Below are 16,449 nucleotides of genomic sequence, written 5' to 3'. Positions count from 1 at the left end.
GGACCAAGCCTATGTACGTAATGTTCTGTGCAATGCACGTGGCAAATCAATCGTTTACCAGCAGGAGTTACCGGGAACAATGGAGATCTCTGAGCAGCCGTATTAAGGCTAATTGGTAGGGAGTATTTCATGGTGCAATTAGCAGGACTCTGGGTGACACATGATTGGAGCGGAGTGAAGATTACAATTGAATTGCATGGAATTCAAGCCATTAAGTAAACAATAGCATGTGATAACCACTGAGTATTATGGTCATTTTATAATTTCCACCTAATTAAAATATTATTTCTAGAAGATGATTTTCTTTTTCTACCTCCATACTTAACCAAAATCGATAAATGAGGTTACCATTTGAAAGACTACATACTTCGCTTCTGAAAGTGTTAATTTACAATTGCACATTGTATGGTTCGTTTACAAACTGAAGTTAAAAAGTTTACTTTAGCGCATTAAGCTTCGCCCATCCACCTTCCCGCTGCGCCGTAACTGCTCAGTGTATGAAAAACATGGGGGGTCCCCATGCTAATAAGACTAGCAGCACTGTTACAGTACCGCCAGTGCTGCTACTAGACCGCTGTGCAGTCTCTGTCCCCCCACCTGACAGCGAAAACTGAGCTGCTCGGCTAACTAGAGCTCCTGCAGCTCAGCCTAACTGCAGATCGTGCGCATGCGGCCCCAGTCGGATGCCTGCTGACATTGCATCTCATCTGGCAGCAGAGCCCCAGAGCTCCATGCAGCTGCATCAGGACAAGCACACGTGAACCTCACTACAAGCCGGATAACCAGCCAGCTGCGCCACATCCCTGCTTGCAAAGCCACAGCTGGGGACTTAGAGTTCAGGGAATACAAAGGCAGCAGGAAGAAAGGCTGCTTACCTTCCGGACCTCAGGTGCAGCCAGCAGTGGGAATAGCAGCAGAGGCCTCTATACACAGGCCCTGATACATCCTTCCCTATCTCTGCAGGCAGGTCACCCAGAGATCCGGACCCCTCTTCTATAATAAGAGGGGAAGGGATCCTCCTGAGGAGCCCTGTCTAAAATTTAAGGAATAATAAATAAAACCTACCAGGTGGCCCCTGCAAAAATGACAATCCTTTTTCTCCCTTCATACTTAACCAAAATCGATAAGTGAGGTACCATTTTAAAAATTAAGTTCTCCACTGAATGCTTCAGCATCTCTCCATGTGTATGCCCCTTAAGATGATCAGTTTAGCTCGGCTACTCAAAATAGCTACAAATGAACCGATTCTTCTTTCATCCTACTACAGAACACCAACCTTGCTATAAAATTAATCGTATTTTATTCACATGCAAAATTTTTGCACATGCCACCTAGTTATATACTAATTTGAAACACATATATAAATGATATAATTATAAGCAGACTTGTTATAGTATTTGTTTGTTTATTTTGTTTGTTTTATTGTCACAGATGCATAACTGCTGGCCAGTGCATTTGCAGCACATCCGTTGAAGCACTTCATCAGTAACAACGTTAATATTTTCTCTATTGTAAACCATCTATTACACACTATTATTGTCCTCTGCTAAATACATATTGTACAAAATGGTTTGTCCTTTCCAAGTTGCTTTAAAAAGTTCTGCAAAAAAAGGCCGCTATGGATATTTCTTTCTGTTTGAAGTCTTTACATACACACGATCCAGGCTGGAGCCCGCAGCAATTTATTTGGTGCCGCGGAAAGTCGTCCCGTTCTGGACTCCTACTGTCAAAAGTCAGTACAACCTTTATTTGAGTTTCCATCTGGTTGGAGCGGATATGAGAAGTACTGTGTGGACACCAGGAATGTAGAGGGTGGGTTCAGGTGGATGGAGTGCGCTGAAGAGTAGGGAGGTGGAGGTGAGGTTACAAGGCAACTGGGGTCTGCCCTTGAGGAGGAGAGTCTGCGTATTGAACTCCCAGTTGAGGTGGAGCTGGTGGCAGTGCTGGACTGCCTGGATGGAGTTCGTAGATTATTACTGGTCAAAATCATAGGAAGAGATTCCGGAGGATAACTGCGCAATGTGAATCTCATTGGCTGTTGAGATGTCTGCTTTGGCCTCAAACATGTACAACAGTAGACCGCTACCAAAGAGCCCACGATGATAAAGGCAACAAATATGGACCCAACCACCAGGAATGGAACATACACAGGTTCTGTAAAATAAGATTGAAAAAGTTAGTATGTGTCATGTGTGATTTATATCAGCCTTGTCTAAAGTATTAACTGGCAGTGTGAGGTTTACAATATTAAGGGGATATGGCAACCAATCAGCTAGTACAGTCTTTAAAATGACAGAAAGTGACTGGTTACTATGGGCAACTACACTGTGAGAGATGCATCAAGCATTGTAACACATGGAGAAGTGTGTATAACAAGCCAAGGTAGCATTTATCAAGTACAAGCTACTGTAGAACATTATAGGTAGAAGCAGAATGGTTGCTATGGGAAACTGCTCTGCTTGGTCCAACTCCCCCTTCATCTTTCAAAGGTTTGATGCATCTCCTCCATAGAGCTTAGAGGACTTCTGTTTTCCCTAACAGTTGAGTTCTGTTTATATACAGTAGCATACTGATATCTAATGAGTGCTTTTCATTTATTTGTCATGTGCTATATTTATATAGTATGTTGAATACTTTACTGAATCTATTTTGCGTATTATAATAAAGGTGAGGAGGGACACAGTGTTTTACATTTATTTCATTTAGGATTGTGCAAAATTCTAAACAAATCCTGAGTTACATACTGTACTGTATATCCCAATGTGTAAGCAATCCACATTGGGATATACAGTAATCCCAATCAAAAACTCCCACACCACAGCGTTAAGTGTTATTAGTCCATTACCTGCTCTCCATTGTCTGCACTATCATCCAAAACATGTAAATCCAGCAATTAGGGATCTCTGTATGATTTGACCATTATGCTCCCTCTTTTTGCTGCCCCCCCCCCCATCCTTTATAATGCTACACACACACAAACCCCACCCACACCGCTTCCAGTACTGAGTACAGATGTGTCCTCTCTTACAAGGAGGCTGCACACAGCATATGTATAGCAGCACACAGATCACAGCACAGCAGTTGCTTACAAATGCTCCTGCCATGCATACACTACACGAGGCTGGTGATGGGTGCGTATTGCTAATCCTAAACCCTATCCATAATCCTCCTCATAGTGCCTTAACCTAACCTTGCTCTTGTGTATCCTAAACCTAACTCTCCTCTCCTGTAGCCTTAACCTAACCATCCCCTCCCATGACCTAGCCCTTACTTTCCACTCCTGTTGATTAACTCTTTATCTCTCCTTCAGAGGACTAACCTTCTCCTCACGTGGCCTTACCCTTATCTTGCCTCCCATAGCCTACGCATACTCTCCCTTTCAGTAGCCTAACCCTAACCTTCTCCCATGTCATCACCCTTAATCTCACCTCACATAGCCTAACCCTTACTATCCTCTTCAGTGGCCTGACCTCCTCCTCCTCCCATGTCATCACCCTTAATCTTGCCTCCCATAGCCTAACCCTTAGTCTCCTCTTCAGTGGCCTAACCCTGACCTCCTCCTCCCATGTCATCACACTTAATCTTGCCTCCCATAGCCTAACCCTTAGTCTCCTCTTCAGTGGCCTAACCCTTAATCTTGCCTTCCATAGTCTAACCCTTACTCTCCCCTTCAGTGGCCTAACCCTAACCTCCTCCCGTGTCATCACCCTTAATCTCGCCTCCCATAGCCCAACCCTTACTCTTCTCTTCAGAGGCCTAACCCTAACTTTCTCCCGTGGTTAAACCCTTAATCTCACCCCCCATAGCTTAAACCTAATTCTCCCTTCAGTGGCCACATTCTTACCTTCTCCCGTGGCTTCACCCTTAATCTCACCTCTCATACTCTAACCCTTACTCTTCCCTTCAGAGGCCAAACCCTAACCTTCTCCCGTGGCCTAACCCTTCATCTCACCTCCCATAGCCTAAACCTTACTCTCCCCTTCAGTAACCTAACCCTAACCTTCTCCTCCCATGGCCTCACCCTTAATCTTGCCTCCCAAAGCCTAGCACTTCCTCTCCCCTTCAGTGTCCTAACCTTCTGCCGTGGCCTCTCCCTTAATCTCGCCTCCCACAGACTAACTCTTACTCTCCCTTTCATTGACCTAACCCTAACCTCCCCCATGGCCTAACTTTTAATCTCACCCCCCATAGCCTAACCCTAACTCCCCCCTTCAGTGGCCACATCCTAACTTTCTCTTCCCGTGTCCTCACCTCTTACTCTCGACTCCCTAACCCTAACTCTCCAGTCCACGCAGAATGTTGACATTTCAGATTTCGTCTGTGTACACACCAACATTCTGCACATACCAATGTGTATCATCCACTTTTTGAGTCACATAAATCACTATAAGTAGAAAAACATGTTAATCCAGAATTGAGGTCTTTCTTTATGATTTGATGATCATGCTCCCTCTTTTTGCTGCCCCCATCCTTTATAATGCTACACACACGCAGTGAGTACAGATCTGTCCTTTTTTACACTATGGTGACATTTCAGATTTCATCTGTGTACACGTCGACATTCTGCACATACCAATATGTACAATGTCAACATTTTTACACGGCTGACATTATGGGGTCAATATTTTAGCCGTGAAGAGTGTGCATTGCTGCTGTTCTGTGATGTAAAGACGCCAGCAACCGCACCAACTCTTGCACCGCCAGATGTAATTCACTTTTTTTTTTTTTTTTGGGGAGCAAGTTTCTAGTGCTGCACACTGCAGATAATTGGATTAACCGCTATGACTACATTTCCCTGTGCCTGGAGGCAGGTGTATGCTACAATTAGTGGGTTGGTATGAACGTAGGAAACTATATAAATAAAAGGCCATTACATTTAATATTTCTTTAACCTTTTATACACAAATCCATTATATGTGTCAATGTGACACAATCTGTATTACAGGCGTCCATCCGCAGATTTTGTACATAAATGTGTGTCTGTTTAGCAAGTTGTAGGTTTTCTTTACGATCAACAGTCAGTACCCTGTCGGCTGCCTAACTCAAATGTCCCATCCACTCATTGCAGGCTGCTAAGCTACCTGAGCCTGCGAGCAGGAAGCGAATACTTTCACACCATAAATAATGAGGCAACACTGTGTTCCAACATCAACACACTCCAACAGAGGCAGGAGGGGAAACATATAAAACATGCTGGGAAATCTCACTGACCCACACAAGAATCAAATGCTCTTCTGTGTAACTCATCTGCAACATTCACACATACTGTATTTCCCCCATATACTGTATCAGCACATATGGTGCAATAACACTGTATATGAAATGCTGTGGGCTCACAAATATATATGCATATTTTACAGGAGAATTCGATAAATCAATAATAACGAGCCACTACTAGCATAAAATATATAGTGACAGTGCATTACAATCAGCTGGCTGACCATAATATATACATTGTCAAGCATAAAATAATGTTTCCCACACAAAAGTGACTGCGGTAAACAAAAAGAAAATACTTAATAATGTTCCATATATGTAAGAATGTGTCTTTAAGATGTGTGTTTGGGCAGCACGGACGGTGTAGTGGTTAGCATTACTGCCTCACAGTGCTGAGGTCATGGGCTCGATTCCCACCATGGCCCTAACTGTGCAGAGTTTGTATATTCTCCCTGTACTTGCGTGGGTTTCCTCCGGGTACTCCGGTTTTCTCCCACAATCCAAAAATATACTGGTAGGCTCATTGGCTCCCAACATAATTAACCCTAGAATGTCTGTGTGTGCGTGTGCATGCGGTAGGGAATATAGATTGTAAGCTCCACTGGTGCAGGGACTGACGTGAAAGTTCATCTATACTCTGTACAGCGCTGCGGAATATGTGTGCGCTATATAAGACACTGGTAATAAATAAATAATAATAAATAAATGATGAACTGAGTACTATGCTAATACCAATACATATTTCTTCATTCAAAAACATGTTCCAACACATGCATTGTATACGCCCATTAGATCAACTTTGGGTCCACCATCGAAGGTCGACATGGGTAAGGTTGACCGGTTCGGATGGCCGACACAAGCATAATGTCGACAATGGCAAGTTCGACAGTCATGTCGGCCTTACTCATGCCTATTTCATGTGTCGCCCTAAGGCCTATCGACCTGTCAACCAATGCATGTCATAAATTGGGTCGATCCAATGACCAATGACGCCTGATATTCTTATTTCTGGATTATGACCACATACGCTGCACAGTTCAATATCTGCTGGAATATCAGGCAATAGATCCGATATCATTTATGTTGAGAAATGAGTTCTGATCGTGTTCTGACAGCTGAATAGACTAATGGGTCAGTACTATAGGAGAAACGGTGTATGTATGGCCAAACAGCCATATCTCATCCAATCTGGCCACTTACACGTGTGATACTGACACTTGGAAAGCAGGACTGTATCCTGTTGGAAAATTTACATTGGGTGCATTTTACAGACATACAGAAAACTTCAATGTTGCAGTAACCCATAGCAACATTTCTTTTCATATGTTTACCTTGCCCCAGAGCTCTTTTGCTACCTGCTTGCTATGGGTAATGGCAAAAAACAAATCTGCATTACAATGATTAATAAATACTGTAGTTGGAAAATGCTCCAGTCTTGGGACATATTCTCTCAATGTTCTGTATAGTATTGTATGGGGCGTAGAGGCGAAACTCTGGGAGGCAATGGAGTCATCTGCTGCCGGGCTCCTGCTCCCAAGGGGGCACCTCTCCTCCCCTGCTGGTTTGAATCAGTTAATTGAAAGCCGTCGATACCTCTTCTGTGACTGACTCCTCCTCCTAACTTCATTTTTGCAAGTGTCACACCCTCTATTAAAACCCATGACCTGTCTAACTGGAGACAGACCAGGGCCGGCGCTACCCGCTCAGCAGAGGATGCAAAGCAGGTAGGCGCCGGGCAGGAGAGGCGCTGTCCTGCTCTGCATCCTCCGCTGTCTGTCTCTGTGGCTGCCGGCTGCTGCGCCTGGCTGTCACACTTGATGACAGGAAGCAGCGCCGAGGCACAGAGCTCCCTCCAGGCTCCTACCTGTCCTAAACACCAGATGAGAGGCCAGGTCAGCACGCAGCAGCAGTAGTACTGTACGTGCGTAAAGGGGCGGAGCTTCACGGATGGAGGGGGCGGGCCTACATGGAACCGAAGGGGCGGAGCTATGAGGGTGCAAGACTGAAGACACAGGAGAGGATGAGCAGCTGCCAGGAGAGTAAAGTGTGAGTGTAATGCTACTAATGTCAGCAACTGGTGTCGGCACGTTCAATAGGCAGCACTACTAATGTCGGCAACTATTGTGGGCACGTGTATAGTCAGCGCTACTAATGTCGGCAACTATTGTGGGCACGTGTATAGTCAGCGCTACTAATGTCGGCAACTGGTGTGGGCACGTCTATAGGCAGCACTACTAATGTTGGCAACTATTGTGGGCACATGTATAGTCAGCGCTACTAATGTCGGCAACTGGTGTGGGCACGTCTATAGGCAGCACTACTAATGTTGGCAACTATTGTGGGCACGTGTATAGTCAGTGCTACTAATGTCGGCAACTATTGTTGGTACGTGTATAGTCAGCGCTACTAATGTCGGCAACTATTGTGGGCACGTGTATAGTCAGCGCTACTAATGTTGGCAACTGGTGTGGGCACGTGTATAAGCAGCATTACTAATGCTGTGAGCATGTGTGTAGACAGCGCTACTAATGTCAGCAACTATTGTGGGCACGTGTATAGGCAGCGATACTACTGTCGGCAACTGGTGTGAGCATGTGTATAAGCAGTACTACTACTGTCGGCAGCTGGTGTGGGCATATGGTTAGACAGTGCTACTGCTGTCGGCAACTGGTGTGGGCACGTGTATAGGCAGCGATACTAATCTCGGCAACTGGTGTGGGCATGTGTATAGGCAGTGCTGCTACTGTTGTCAACTGGTGTGGGCATATTTGTATAGGCAGTGCTACTAATGTCAGCAACTAGTGTTGGCACTTGTATACTACTGTCGGCAACTGGTGTGGGCACATGTATAGGCAGCGCTACTGCTGTCGGCAACTGGTGTGGGCATATTTGAATAGGCAGTGCTACTAATGTCAGCAACTGGTGTTGGCTTTTGGTTACGCAGCACTACTATTGTCGGCAACTGGTGTGCGCATATTTGAATAGGCAGTGCTACTAATGTCGGCAACTGGTGTTGGCATATAATTACGCAGCACTACTAATGTCGGCAACTGGTGTGGGCACGTGTATAGGCAGCGCTACTGCTGTCGGCAACTGTTGTGAGCACGTGTATAAGCAGTGTTACTACTGTCGGCAACTGGTGTGGTCATATGGTTACTCAGTGCTAATAATGTTGGCAACTGGTGTGAGCACTATGTATAAGCAGAGCAACTACTTTTGGCAACTGGTGTGGGCGTTATGAATAAGCAGCCCTTCAAATATGGGCATATGCAGGAGTTCTCGGGGCATTATGTGTAGCATAATGTGTGTCAATGTAATATGGGCATTATGGTGCATGGCATATTTTGTAAGGGGAATTAGGGTGTGTGGCATAATGTGTAATGGGCATTATGGTGTGCTGCATATTATGTAAGGGGCATCATGATGTGTGGCATAATGTATAATTTGCATTACTGTGTGAAGCATAATGTGTTATGGGGATTAAGGTGTAATTGGTACTTTTATGTGACCAAGCCCCTTCCTCATGAAGCCACGCTCCTACATTTTTTAGCGTGCCTACAGCGCAAACTCTCCCTCTTTTTTAACTCATGGCACCAAAATTGTGCTACTATGTGGTGTAATTTGGAGTGAGAGTACTATTGTGTGCCCATTCCCCTTCCTTGTGAGATCACACGTTTTTCTTTCGGTGTGCGCTGTCCCTTTGTAAAGCTTGGGTGGGCGCAAATTTATAGTTTGCAGGAGGGCGCCGAACTCCCTAGCACCGGCCCTGAGACAGACACCTTAATAATTGAGCTATTTGAGGGGCACCAATATTTACCTTTCCTCTGGGCAACTGGGACGAACTTACGCCACTGATGGGGCATACTAATATTCCCTGTGCATCTCTATGGAGAAAATGAGCAATGAGACTGGCTGCAAAGTGCCTTTGTGCAACTGTTCTGGAGGCACTTTGGGGCCATTACACATAAGAGGATTTACAGTACCGCTTTCAGGAACAAGTCAACTTACTAGCGGATGCCATTATAAAGGATGTAAGAAGGACATGTTTCCCTCATAGAAAGGTATGGGTTAAGCCCCGTACACACGGGGGAGATATATTGCTCAGCCATATTTGGCTCAGCAATATATTGCTCAGTTTCTCCTTTTCATCAGCGACCAGAGATGGTCGCTGATGAAAGGGAACCTTTGCCGGCGGTGCCGCAGAGGTAATCAGCTGGTCGCAGTAGCAAGCTCCTGCGACCAGCGATTAGAACGGGGCTGAAAACGGGAGCGCGCACCCGGCGATTTATCACTGGCAGTATGGTCGCCTGTGTCCATATTTCCAGCGGTTTCAGCCCCTATCGCCCCCGTGTGTACACAGCTTTAGTGTGATTGGGATGAAATAAACACTGGGAAATTGGACTGAATTGTGTGCGCTATTGATAGGTTATTGCTAACCTATTTTTCTGGCTTGTTTTTGTCAAAGAGGTTATCACAGCTTCCTATATTTATAAGATGAGGGATACCTCATCTAAACGTTTATATTCACTTTGTACCACATGCCCATGGGTGTGGCATAGCTAGCGGACAGTAGGGATTGCAACAGTCATTAGTCTGACGCCATATACCGACTGCCGGTAGACAGCGGGAGAGGCGCAAAGAAGCGCCATTCTATTCTCCCTCTATGGGGGTCGTGGACACCCACGTACGAATAGCCCATGTCAGTCGGGATCCCAACTGTCGGGGTTTTAACAGTCGGGATTCTGACATTGGTGTAAAGACCGTTGGAATCCTGACTGTCGGGAGGCCATCCAGCACCTATCCCCACATCCTGCGGATATTATGAAGATGTTTTACCTACTACCCTTCATAGGAGTCCTGCAAAGCCGTTAGGTTTCCCGAACTGCTACAGTCCAGGTATTAAGGATATTCATTCTTGGGAATAGATGGAATAATCAAACTGAAAAAATGTAGCTACCTGTGTTTAAGCATGGATATCCTTAAAATCTGGACTGTAAGGTGCCTTAAGGGCAAAGTTATGGAAGCACTGCCTCCTGGTAGTCTCAATATTCCTTATTAACAGCACTAGGTGAGAGAACCTCCGCACTACTGGCCAATTGATAAATTGGCGTTTAAATATTTATATAGGCTTTTTTTGTTTTGTTTTTTACATTGTTCCATATAGCTAAAAATAGTTTTCCTATGCACAGGGACTCCCAATGGCATACCTCAATCATGAAATAATGCATTTATAGGCCCGGGACAATTAAACAAATGTTATGTTCTAAAGCATGATCGCATACAAGGGCTGAACACAGTGAGACTCTCCTGTTACAAGTCCATACTGTTTATTACAAGAACAAAGCGGACAATAGAATCTGAATGCCGCACCTCATGTATTCATTCTTTCTGTAAGGGCATCTGCGCTATTATTGCTATTATCGGGAGCGCCGGACCCTGGACTAATATATAGTAGATGGCTGTCTAGGCGCTGAGCTGCTCGGCGGGCATGTGTTCCCCGCATATAATGTCTCAATTTAATGTATGTAATGCCCCGCCCACCCCCCTTTTATCCCTGCTTGATGTTGCACTGTAAATCCACAAAAAAATCCTAGTGTGCGCAAGCATACATGGCCAATAAAGTTGATTCTATTCTATTCTAGTAGACTGATCCTGGTCACTTCTGGACCTCGGCATATTTAGGTAACATGATCTATAGTGATATAATACTAGTTGCCATGACAGCTACCATTAGATCATACAATATGCTACTGTATCTTGGATTCGGTGTCCTGTGTGGAAAGCACAACTGGAAATATCTGCTTCCACAAATGAGGCCCAGCATTCTGAAACCAAACGAAATGTTTCAAGGCATCTTCTGGATTCCAAAACTGACTGAGAACTAGGATGGTGCAACCAATTATAGATACAACTTGCCTATTTATTATACTGTATCAACATTTATTTATTTTGTCAATTGGGCAACACTGATTTTGGGGGAAAAAATCAAATAAATGCAATATTTGGGGATAAAGCAAATGTACATTTTTAAACTACAGTAGGAACTACATCTTTTCACCAACTGAGAATCATTCTTACATATATATCCATGTGTACCATAATGTGTATGATGAAACTCTCTCTCGAACTCGAAATTGTGACAGTAACGACTTCATCTGTGCACCTGCTGGGTGTTCTGGTAAATATGCACTGCTGGTAGATCTCAAGGACCGCTTTCACCTTATATGAATGCCTTATATGAATGCATCGGAATTTTATGAATGGCTAGTTCTATGTGCAAAAAGGTTAGAACTTATTAGACAGCCTTGATTCTGTAAACTGCGTATAGCCAATCTAACCTTTTCTGAATGAAATATCTCAATGAAGTCCTCCTAGCACTGTATATTATATTAATTCCTTATTCATACACCTTAGGGCCGTATTCAATGCGGCCTGCCGCTCACCGTATTCAACGTTCCCGGGGGAATCCTTGCTGTCAGAGGATGGCGAGTATTCCACCATACAGTGAGGCTCGCAGCAATGCAGGGAGCCCGCTGCATTTAGCCACGAGTCTCGCTGTTTTAGCGTCCGCACGCGCCGATTCCCCCTCACTTCAAAAACCTAACGAGGGGGAAACGGCGTGTGCAGGGGGTCAGTTGAATACTGACCCTGTGAGCTGTGACAGCGAACAGCCAGCACTGCTCGCTGTCACAGCTCGCAATAAGCATTGAATACACCCCTCAAAGGAAAACTGCAGACAACTACTGTATCTCTGGGAACCTTTAATAACAACGCAATCCCCTCATCCTTGTTTCAAATGCACGCATGGCTTAGTTAGTATACCTGACAGTTGGTGGGGCTTATTCAGTAAAGCGGTGCAAAGAGAGCTATGCTGTGTTGTAGCCCATAGCAATAACATGTCTTTTTTTTTTTTTTCAAGATAAGCTGGCTATGGTTTATAATACACTCTTGTAGTAGCTGAATATCCTGCAGTTCAGAGCAGAAAATGTGGAAAAATCTGATGTACCTGGTGGGACCCTCTCTGTTGGGAGTACTGCTGCATCCAAGACAGATTTCTAAGGACAATGCATTCTTGTTCCTCTAGTACTGTACAATCTGTTTACTATTTGTCCTTATACTCTGTGGACAGGCTATAAATATATCTGAATAGAGAACATGTGGATATTTCCTATATTTATATCATAAAATAAGTATATAATAATATTAATATAGTTCTGCTTCTGTCACAGACGAGAAAAAAAAAGTGACCCTTTGCACTGTACTGTACGTATCCAAATACACTCCAGGCAGGGCATAAAATTCTCTCCGCTGGGACGTTACTGCTGTGAAGTATTGTGCAGGAGGTCTGTGTATAGTATTACATGCCTCACCCTAGGTAATTTGGTCAGCGCAGTATGCATTGCTGTATAAGAGCTTCTATGCATTGCCTTACTGAAGTGGTTTTACAGAAATTTACGACTAACTACAACTGTGCCAAGGGCACACAAAGAAAAGATTATTTTTTTTCTAGATGATTTTAGGATTTAAATCAAGATATAAAAATATACTGTTGCTGGCATAAATACCAACGTGGGAGCTATATAAGGAAATCCATGTTAAAGAATGGTGCATTTGCCAAGTAACCTTACAGCTCCTGATTATAAACACACTGGGCGGTTTTCTGTACCCATAACTATATATGTGTTTGTATTAAATTGATTCATCTTTACTTGCAATTCTGTTTACTTGTCAGTCCTTATTCATCAGATCTGTCTGATTTCTATTCATAAATAGGAACAAGTGTTTTCAATAATTTTCAGAAAGAAGTTATTGTTGTATTTGATGTTATTGATGGATATCTCAAAATAAATACTTGCAATGCACAACCACTGTAATCATTAGTTAAGGTGCGTACACACGGGAGCGATTTTGTATAATATCGCAGGAAATATGGTTGCTAAGCGACCATATTGCCCACGATGGGAGTGTGCACCGGCGATATATCGCTGGGTGCGCGCTCCCGTTTTTACCCCTGTAGTGATCGCTGGTCGCAGGAACATGCTCCTGCGACCAGCTGATTACCACTGCCGGGCTCCCCCGGCAGTTTCATTTTCATCAGCGACCATCTCTGGTCGCTGATGAAAAGGAGAAACTGAGAAATATATTGCTCAGCCATATATTGCTAAGCAATATATGGCTGAGCAATATATCTCCCCCGTGTGTACGGGGCTTTAGAAAGAGATGCTCAGACTGACTGACAGGTTCAGCAGCTTTGTGTGCACTCAGATGTAGATTGGATTGGTGACAATAATCATTATCCCTACAATATTTCATTTTCAAAACACTAGTTTCACCTGTTAATGGTACTGTAAATGAAAACAATGCAATAGTCTGGTATATCACATATGCTACACCTACACTAGTATATTATACTGTAGTTAGTGACACCTTTCCTGACTTCTGTAACATTTGTATTTGTCTCTTTAAAATGTTTTTCACATTTTTTTTAATTGCCACTGTATTGCCATCTGGTCAATGCACTACCTTCAACACCAGAGAGCACCAGCTACAGGTAAGCATGATATGGGAAAGAACATGTTAACGTTGATCAAGCTCAGACCATCACTACCTCTACAGTTGTGGAGCTGGAGGCTGGGACTTGTGGTTCAACAACAATTGACACTCAGCATAACTCTAAATTACTATAGTGCATGTATCCTTCGGATGTGATCCTAGAGAGAGGTACTCACGGGCAGTGACTCCTGTACTCTCCAGCTCCCGGTCATTGGTGCAACCGCCTTGCTCCAGCCTTGCGTCAGACGCAGCGCAGCAGTAGCGCAAAGAGCAGGAGCCGCAACAAATAGTAGCGTCCACAGTATCAAAATCTTCCGGGCACTGGAATCCCGGCTGATAATTGCCGGCAGCGTCTACCCATCCGTGGCAGTACTCTCCTTGTGCCCTGGCAGTGCCCCATGTGAAGAAGGCGATAGTTAAATAGCATCCCAGTAACCCCATAATTGCTGTACTGGTATCCAGATGGGTACAGGTGGGTGCTGCCTGGCTGTGTGCAGCACTTCAACTGGCTTCTCCTCCGGGCTCCTTAGAGGATATAAAAAGTGTATAAGTCAGCCATGGAGTATGCCTATATATACATGGCATGCAGGAGATGGGCAAGCACTTAGAGGGTGAGTGGAGCAGGTCTGGGTCACATGCTCCATTTCACTCTGCTCACTATTGTGCAAACACAGGACCCCAAACGCAGACTGCTCCTGCCCTCCATAGATCAGCACAGGGGGTTCCTTCTGGCAGCAGCTGGAGAGTCAGGGAGACACTTGCTGCCTTCCCTGTATAAATGCCAGGGCTGCAAATGTCAGCACATCACTTTCCTGGATGCATCCCTCTGACCGCAGCTGAGACTGGGAGTCCTGGAGCGGCTGTGGCTTATCTCTGCCAGTGGCTGCTGCTCTCTCTCTCCCTCTCTCGCTCTCTCCTGCAGGCAGCAGCCTCTGGTGGTCTCTCTGTGTGCATGTCTGGCAGCCTGTCACTCCCCCAGCCCCCGGGGTCACAAGGCAGCTAATGAGAGGAGCTCCCCCTGCCACTCACTGCTCTCCATTGTCACCAGCACAGAGGCAGATCTCAGCTTCCCCCTGGGAGCTGCCACACAATGCAATCCAGCACACCAGCCCCCCTCATTATTCTCCATTTATTTTTAAATGAGGGCTAATTTGAAATAGAATTTATTTTTTCTAGTCAAAAGAAAAGCCATCTTTATTCTTCCCTAACAGGGCACCTTTCTATAAGCTCTTTAGGGTTCCTTAAATATCTTTTTTTTTTTTTTTTTCAAGTATCCTATGAGGATAATGATGTCACTGCAATTGGTGTCCCCTGCTATGAATGCTTTCGCTAATCCTCTAGATACATTTATTATGGACATTCTTAAATTAGTAAAAGGAAAAAAAAATCAGCGTGATGGTGAAAGTAAATAATTAATTGCGGTAATGTATTAAAGGTTGAGTGACCACCTGGTGCCAGATTATCAGCGGGGGTCCTGCCAGGTTGAATTTTATGCTTTTCATTCCAATGGGTTGTTGTTTGGGAGCAAACTGCCAATGTGCATCCCATTGCTGAGTCACGCGGTTACCGGACTGCAATTACCACAGATATATACGCGGCGGGCCAGAGGGCCAGTTTAATGAAGGTCAAATGTTACTGACTACGACAGGGAGATTTTGCATTGCAAATCATTCCTGTTAGCGAGAACAGAGAGACGGCGTAGTGTCTATTACGGTTCAGGCTGCGAAAAACACCTGACATGGGTCCTGATTGCTGATCGCTATTGTGCAAGGTTGCAGATGACTGTGAGTAGTGAGCCACTGCCCAGAGAGAAAAAAGTCCCATGCAAATCTGCAAATGAATCGCAAAGCTACTGCAGAACCCTATCCGCTCGCAAATCCATCAGCAATTCACAATTCATCTAGTGATTTTTCCATTCTGTGCATAGCTGGGAGGCAATGGAGTCATCTGCCACCAGGCTCCTGTTCCCAAAGGGGCACCTCTCCTCCCCTACATGTTTATGGTGCCCATTTATCAATGATCGCATTTACAATGCGTTCTGGGTGGAATGTTGGGATAGAACACATATACTGTATATTCAGGACAGACATTATATATAGATAGATATTAGATGGATTAAACCACCTACACTGTTTTCACAGCAATATCAAGTGTGCCGCATTGGTTTTACTTGGCTAGATTTTGGAGGCTGCACACCTACCAAGGAGAGGGCAACACTAACAGAGCTAAGCCCTGAGTGACAAGTCATTAACAAAGGTATATATACATATATATATATATATGGTTGTGGGGGGGGGGCACCAAAATATAGCTCCGGGCAACTGGGATGAACTTACACCACTGTGCATATGTAAGTAACCCTACGGATTATCTGCGCCAGAGACAGGCTGATCGAGGCTGATGCTGGCATCACAGACCCTCCCTCATAATGCCTGGATATGCCTGCATTTATGCTGACACTCCCAGAAAACATCAGGTTACCACCCCCAAAATCCGTCTTCCTGTCAGTCACATTGGAAGGGCATTGAGATTATGATGCATACGCTTTTTCTGTTGCTATTTCTCCTTGCACCTGCACCCTATGCTCCATATGCATGCGCAGTCATTCAATAGTCACTTAATCTACGAATTCGCACAACAGCGATAAACTCTGAATCAGGCCCCATATCCAAGGGGAAA

At 44.6% G+C, this 16,449-nt stretch overlaps 1 protein-coding gene across 1 annotated transcript; it reads right to left on the bottom strand.

Moving 5' to 3' along the window:
• Nucleotides 1-1,056: 1,056 nt before the first annotated feature.
• On the bottom strand, nucleotides 1,057-14,786 carry SHISA3 (shisa family member 3). Its single transcript, XM_083166069.1, has 2 exons — nucleotides 13,947-14,786; nucleotides 1,057-2,154 (listed from the first exon to the last, which is right to left on the bottom strand). Exons 1-2 carry the CDS (start codon nucleotides 14,209-14,211, stop codon nucleotides 1,727-1,729), a joined length of 693 nt encoding a protein of 230 aa, XP_083022195.1. The 5' UTR covers nucleotides 14,212-14,786; the 3' UTR covers nucleotides 1,057-1,726.
• Between the last annotated feature and the right edge of the window lie 1,663 nt (nucleotides 14,787-16,449).

This window comes from Crinia signifera, chromosome 1 (genome assembly GCF_055691185.1).
Source record: "Crinia signifera chromosome 1, ASM5569118v1, whole genome shotgun sequence".
In the NCBI taxonomy this organism is placed as follows: Eukaryota; Metazoa; Chordata; class Amphibia; order Anura; family Myobatrachidae; genus Crinia; species Crinia signifera.
This window is presented reverse-complemented; position numbering and strand designations above follow the sequence as displayed.